The 7552-nt window shown below is 47.0% G+C and overlaps 1 protein-coding gene across 1 annotated transcript in view; it reads right to left on the minus strand.

The window, feature by feature from the left end:
* Positions 1-3138: 3138 nt before the first annotated feature.
* RAB35 (RAB35, member RAS oncogene family) overlaps positions 3139-7552 on the minus strand; it is an 11480-nt gene continuing 7066 nt past the window's right edge. Inside the window, exons 3-5 of the mRNA XM_010133276.1 lie at positions 6506-6630; positions 6287-6411; positions 3139-5780 (exon numbers count right to left, since the gene is read on the minus strand). Coding sequence (XP_010131578.1) covers positions 5652-5780; positions 6287-6411; positions 6506-6630 — 379 coding nt within the window. The 3' untranslated portion in view covers positions 3139-5651. The remainder of the gene's footprint in view (positions 5781-6286; positions 6412-6505; positions 6631-7552) is intronic.

Here is a 7552-nt window from a genome sequence, read left to right on the forward strand (position 1 = left end):
CCAATACAGCTTGATGCTTCCAGGGAAAGAAGCCTGGAGTCTCACAGGCAGGGAAGGAAACTGAACCTTGGCCTCTCCTTTCCAGGCAACGCTGGGCTGTCAAGTGTCTGCCTGTATCTGCTTGTGCAAGTGAGGGAAAGGGACTTGGTGCAGTGCCAAGCGTGCTTCCAGGATGGCAAGTCCTCATCCTCTCGTCTTACCTGTGTTGTGACTCTCGATAGGGCAGAGACACGAGGCACACGCTCAGCATCTCCTGTGGTCAGGACTCCGTTACACCCGTATGCATTAACAGGAACTCTGATACCTGCAAAGCGAGCCGCGGGTTCATGGGTGCCAGCGATGCCTGTGAACGGTTGTCTCAGTTTGAAAATGATGCTCGGCTTATGGTGGGAGAGCCATGTGAACAGCTTGGTCCTCACAGGCCCTTCTTCTGCTGTCAGTTGTCATTTCCCAGGCCCCCTCTTCAAGCCACGTGGCCAGCAGCTGTGTGGGACTCTACCCGCCGTGAGGACGGATGGATGGATGTACGTATGCAATCCCAAGGCAAGGGCCTTAAGCTATCCAATGAAGATGCAGTAACGAGATGGAGAAAGGTGCCTTCTGCTACATGTTTGCTGAGAGGAAAGTGACTCGTTCGGTTGCAGGGGTAGGCAATTGAAATGCACGGCACGTCTCTTCGTTTAAGGAGGAACCCACCTTAATCCCACTGGAATTTTATTTTGGTAACAGTGATGGAGAGGGAAGCAAGGGCCTTAAGCTATCCAATGAAGATGCAGTAACGAGATGGAGAAAGGTGCCTTCTGCTACATGTTTGCTGAGAGGAAAGTGACTCGTTCGGTTGCAGGGGTAGGCAATTGAAATGCACGGCACGTCTCTTCGTTTAAGGAGGAACCCACCTTAATCCCACTGGAATTTTATTTTGGTAACAGTGATGGAGAGGGAAGTCAGCAGGTTCTAAGGTGCCAGTTAGGAACAGTTTCTTAAAACCAGCCCCTTAACCCTAAAGACTTAGTTGCACTACTAAACCCAGAAATACAAGAGAAATGGGTTTAATGAACTGGAGAACACACCAAAGGAGACCTCCTTGTGCTGAGCTGCTACTCAACAGCAACAGAAACTGCCTTAACATAGCAGCTAGGTTTTGTTGTTTTGTCTTCAAAGACCTCATCAATACAGTCCTTCGCATTCTCATTTGTCAGGCTGTGTTTTAACAAGGTTCTGTTTCACCCTGAGCTGCCATAACAGCACTCCTCTCCACCTCGTCGCGGCCAGGAGACCGGAATCACCCTCACAGTGTTGGGGTACATGCTCCACTTGTGATACTTGATACTTCTAGGACACGCATGGCGTAAAGGAAACATCGGCTCCAGTGAACGAGGTGGAGGAAGCACATTAATGCAGCAGGTACTCAGGATCCCCAAGTTGACTTAAGGAGTGGGATCAGCAGCTCTGCGTGCCACGCTCACCCTTGCTTTTGAGATAAATCAAACAGTAGCACTGCACAGTCACTGTTCAAATACTGCACAGAGAAGAGATGCCCGCCGAGATTAAGGCTACAAAGAACTTTCCCATAGTTAGGGAACAGGTGACTGACGGGGCAAATGTTTGTTATGCTGGCCTACGGGAAAAGGGACCCATCTCCCCCCAGTAAACCCTGCAAGGGAAGCCACTGGAAACAAGCGTAGAGGAAAGGCAAGTCACTAGCACTTTATCTTAACCCAAACTTAGATCAGCAACTTGCCGTCGAGATGAACAACAGATCAGTTAATGGCATCAGAATGATTTTGCACAGAGAAGCGAGAAGTGAGGTTACAGGCAGTGCTGCATGCACACGGACTCGATAGCTGCCCGCACTTGTCCTGCTTAGGAGGGTAAATTCCAGATATGCCTCTGCACTGGGAAAACTCTCTACTCCCCACTCGGCTGTAAAAAGCAAGATTGTTTTAACCAAAAAGCCAAGAAAGGGAGTGTCTGGGTGCTGCAGCAATGATTCCCTTAGATTAAGCGGGGAAAAGCACACAGCAGGGACAAGCAGAAAGAATGTACCTATAGATATGTACATATACCACAGTGCTGTAAGTTTTGTATGTAGCAGTAATGTAAATAAACGTACGGGTTTTATAAGATGCATATTATAAAAATCTATAAAGGCATATTTTTAGTAAAAACAATGCTCTACTTCTTTTGTAAATAGTTCTCTTCAGAATAAAACAGATCGTTTATACGATACCGTCTCAAGTCACTGCTTGTCTTGCCTCACTGCAGAACAAGATCACTTTTTCAACTGTCATCTTAACACCCCACAGCACCTCTGGTACTCCATCATCCCAGGAAACTCAGCCACGTAAAGCACTTGTCTGTGCTCAGGAGGGAACGGTCCTGGAGAAAGAACATTTGAAGCACTTAAGTCTCTTGCCACACATGAAAATAGAAAAGCAAACTGGTACAACCTCTTGACCTTCCAGCCATTTGTATCGTTTACTGGCCTTTATATGGAGAGATAGCCCAACCGTAACGAGCTTGGACGCACACCACAGACGGACAAACACCTCCAGCCTGCACCAGCTGCGGTTCCGACCACCCACACGTCCTCAGGATTCCCCTCCACACGGACAGGTCAGAACAGCACAGACAGGAGAAGAGGGGAAGCTTTCACCGCACCTGTCCAGAAGGGAGGACTTGCCTCCCACAGCCTGCTGTGCGTCAGGCGCAGGCAGCACAACGGGACCGCTGAGTACAGCCAGCACAGCCACGGCTGCGCAGCTCCCACACAAACACATACCTCTGCGTCCAGGGAAAGCAAGGGGAGACTCCCGACGGCTTTTACTCAGCTCAGGGTCTCACCCGGCTGCCTTTGAAAGCTCACACAACACTGTTTGGTGAGCAGAAAGACAAAAGATTATAGCAAAATCACGAGCACCTTGCTTTCACGCAGAAATGAGGTTACCAGTTCCAGCTTACTCATTCATTCACACTGAAAACTACAATAGCAGCTAAGCACTGGAAAACATTAACTGGGGTTTTGCCAATACCCCTCCCAGGAAAAAACCCTCTACAACCAGCAGAAAGCTCACCCCTGGCTTGCCACCCTCCACCTCCAGATGCTGGACAGCAGGGGAAACAGAGCCTCGAAGAAGATTTGGCAGCTTGTAACCTTTATTTTTAGTTTTTTAAAATTATTTAAAAAGCATAATTAGAAACTTTCATTACAGAAATAGTCCTAGCAAACCAGTTAGACATTCCATTGCTCAACATTTAGGAAACGTCACATCAGCACCACTAGAGACACAGTCCCCACCCCTTCCAATTGAACAGTCAGTGGCATGAGCAGAGGCAACTGCTCCTCTACAGCCAGCTCTAGAAAAAAGAAAAAACACCTCCCACTTTAAGCCAGAAAGTTGGACCCCTGGATTGGCAGAGTTCAAACCACGGCCACAAAGACCTGGCCTCAAAGAGGACCAAACTTCCCATACAAGAGAACACTCCAGGCTTGGGTGCACCATTTCCTCATTTTATTGCATCATTTCCAGTAAATTCAGACATTTTCTTGACTCCTTTCTGCCTGTGTGAAGTTACTCCCTCCCAGATCTGCACACACGCTACCACAAGAGTCCCAGAGCAGCACAGCTGGGCCTTGGCCCTGCAATCTGACAGTGGTAACCAGCACAGGCCAGCTCCATCTCAACAGGAAGGCTTCGAGGACTGACGCAGCCCCTTCCTCAGGCACACACCACATTCGACATCAGAAAGCAGACAGGATGGACCGGTGTAACTCAAGCCGCCACTTCCCACAGCTGCTCAAGTCTTACAACTACCAGAGCTCGCACTAGCAGTATCATCCCAGCTCATTCTCGTTCTTGGGTTACCAGTGGAAGATATGTGAAGAAAAGAGACGGGTGAAGGCAGCTGGATACATACTCCCAGCACCTGAACTGATTAAAAAACATTTGTTACACATTCAACATTTGCGGTTTTTAAAAAGTCGTTAAAGGTGATTGATTGTGATGTGATTGTACGAGTAGGGCTCTTACCACAACCCGAAAAATCTAAAACAATGCAGGCAAAGTAAGTGACTAAAATTTAGCCTCTCCTGGGGAGGGGAGAAAGGGAGAGAAGTGGGCTGATTCAGAACTCATGGACATGGGTGAATCGTATCCTGCCAAAATAAGGCCAGCAGTTCCACAGGGTCACTTACTGGCAGAGTCCATCCACCTTCAAGGTCTTAAAGGGCATTATACCCTCCATGCCTCTTAGTCATTTTAAAGGAAAATTTTTTTTTTTATTATTATTTAAGCAATTATTCAGGTGCTGAGCATGTACTTTCAGCCCAGACATACGATATTTTAGTTCCACGCACATACACACTCCACCTTTAACTACGCCTATTCAGGCTGGTGAACTGAGCCCTTGTTTTCCCAGAAAGGCCAACAAGGGCCAGGGAAACATTGCTGAGCATCGCAAGACCAGTTTGTTTCCAAGGGTGATCCTCCACCACCACAAAACCCAAGCAAGCAAGCGTTCCATTTCTTTACAGGAAAGAGCAACCCCCCTTTCTAACAGAAGAATCCTGGGAATGATCCTGCAGCAGCTGTCAGATCCAGACATCAATCCACAACAGCTCGATTTATTTTCATGCCTTTTCTCTCTCTCAAAAACACAAGCTTTGCCACCAAAATTCACGTTCAAGCTCAGATCGCCTATTTGTGGACAGGGCAATGAGGAGTTTGGGTTTTTTGGCAGAATCACATGTTTTTTGTTGTTCTCAAAAGAAATGGACCCTCACTTAAGACCCTGGCAGAACCAGAAGCAGAGGTCAAAGGAGTTAAAGGTTTCTTTCTTAAAAAAAAAAAAAAAAGCAAAGTTTTATCCAAATAAACCCCACTTTTGCAGGTCAGTTTGTTTTTCAGTATCTTGATACAAACTAAAGAAGAGCACAGGTACAGCTGGGCTGCAGCACGAGACGGTGAAGCCCAAGGACCCAGCCACCAATCTGGATCGTGGCAAACTGAAATTCGAGGCCCCAGCAGCAGCACCAGCTGCCAGCCCATGGGCAGGCTCCAGCAGCAACACCTGCAATCCTGGTACCTAGAAAAACAAAGCCCGAGCCCCAGTAAAAGCCTGGAGCTCCAGGTGAAGCCACAGGCCCCAGGGGCACCAGTTGCCAGCCTGGAGCCCAACAGAAATGAAGCTGGAGGCCCCAGGAAGCAGTTGCTGCCAGCCAGGGGCCAACTCGAATTAAGAACTTTGTACTATTTCTTTAAAAAGATGAACTCTGCAGTCCATGATTGGTTGACATTAAGAAGGCATAAGCCGAAGCGACAACAGGGAGGTGAGGCTGGTTAAAGCAATATACATTATATACAAACTCTTGGGTTAATTAGTCCACTTGGTAGGCAACGTCCTTCTTGTCTACAAGGCGCACTGGAATGAGCAGGGGAGGAGGGGGGGCAAGATTCCATCCGATACCTTCTTGGCACTGCAGTGGTAAGGTGCCAGCGCCTCTCGATAGAAAACATGGAGAAAAAATCATCTTTAAATAACGGCACAAAACTGAGAAAGTCCTCCCAAAGCCTGCCCCAGTGGAATTGCCCGAGTCTAGCTGGAGGGGCTGATCTGTCTGAGAGCAGAGTCTCTGCAGCAGGGAAAGGGCATTAGCAGCACCGCTTCTTCCTTTTACTGTTCTTCGTTAGCTTCACCACATCATTCTGTTGCTGCTGTTGCTGCTTTGCTAAGTTTTCTTTCTTTGCTCGCAGAACGAGCTCTGTAATGCAATTAAACATCTGCAAGAGAAACAAGCAAGCTCAGACCACCCAGGCTGGCTTTTGTGGGATGCTGCTCTTTTGAAGCAACTCCGCTTCTCCAGATATTTCAGCAACAGTTCAGAGATCTTCCCCAACCCTCTAACAGGCCAAGTGGAAACCCAGTATTTCCCGACCCACTCCCAGGCTAAATCAGTAACACCTTTATCTCCTTTCCCAAACCAGTAAATAACAACAGGCCAGTTTGGCAGCTGGGGCCAGGAGTGAGGATGGGGCAGTCCTTCCTGAGACCACGACTGAAATGTTAGCACTGTAAAGCTAGGGAAAATGGAACGTGGCCTCCTCTGTTCCACTCCCCCAACTCTTCCCAACAGTCAGATGTCTCCTTCTGACGTTTCACCTACTCACTTGCAATTTGTACAAAGCATTTTATCTTTCTTCCTCAATGGGAAGAATGTAATTGTTACTTTTTCCCAACCCATTATCCCCAAATCATTTTATCTATGCTCTTCTGTGTAATACATTACCTCTTCCACATTAATATTTTCTTTGGCGCTGGTCTCAAACAATTGGATCTCCATCTGCCCAGCAAATTTATAGGCATCTTCTGTTTCTACTACTTTTCGCTCGGGGTCATCATTCTTATTCCCCACTAAAAAAGGAAAGAAAAAAAAACTAGTCAGTTTGGTACTTCAGCAGGTCAGGCCACGACATGAGATGCTGCAGCTCTCCGATAAGAAACGTACCTAGTATCCGGCAGACATCATCACAGTTCTGATTAATTTCATGCAACCACCGTTTTACATTCACAAAAGATTCTGCACTCGTGACATCGTAGACAACAATGACCCCATGTGTTCCTCTGTAATACCTACGGAGCAGGAAAAGACAGTCTCTGTTAACTCAAGCTCTGTACCACCCTCTCGGCTCTTTCACTTGGCTTCTCCAAGATTCATAACAAATCCTCGAATTATAGCAATCAAGTGCCCCATTTTCTTTCTACCAGGAGTCATTTAATTCTTTTACAACAGCTAGATCACAGGCCAGTCCTCTACAGCCACAGAGCTGCCTGCTCGTTTAGTCTATACAAGTAGGTCTCGAAGTCCAAAGACTGCTGTTTACTTCCACGTTCAGGTTGTCAAGACCTTCAGAGATGAACTACTGCCTGCCAGCTACGTCAGCAGAAGGCAGCAGTGCCCCCAGTACATCCCCAGAACTGGCTGTGATGGGAACCTTCCCCTTGCACAAGCCACATCAAGTTTTTGCAGTAATTTTCTTACCTGTGAAAGATCACTTACAGACTGAAATTTCAGCAGATCTCCAAATATACTCAACCCTCAGTCACAGTTCTCCTGAGCTCACAAAAATTGGTCTTGTTGAGCGACTGTGTTCTGATCGCACCTTCCTACTCAACAGATCGACTCCATATGTGCATTCAATGCGCTCTGCTACCTTTACCCATTAAAAACAAGATCCATTTCAGTTTATTCCCATTACTCTGGGGCAACCAGCACCTTTAAAAGATGACGAGCAATTCTGATATACAAGAAAAATACCTGAATTACAGTTTGAACATTATCACCTGCATGAACCTACTAAAGGCAGCCAGCATCTCCACCACGAGAATGCGACAGTAAGAAGCAAGCTCCACCTTCTCAGTTTTCAGCCACATTCACAGGGCTACCAGGTGTTTTCCCTACTGCAAATTAGGCAGTATAAAAAAAAAGTAATTGAAACAGTTGACAGAGAGATCTTTGCCAGCATCCAGTTTTTATGGTTTGTGCAGCTTTGTT

The sequence above is a fragment of the Buceros rhinoceros genome, unplaced genomic scaffold, assembly GCF_000710305.1.
Source record: "Buceros rhinoceros silvestris isolate BGI_N320 unplaced genomic scaffold, ASM71030v1 scaffold14760, whole genome shotgun sequence".
Taxonomy (NCBI): domain Eukaryota; kingdom Metazoa; phylum Chordata; class Aves; order Bucerotiformes; family Bucerotidae; genus Buceros; species Buceros rhinoceros.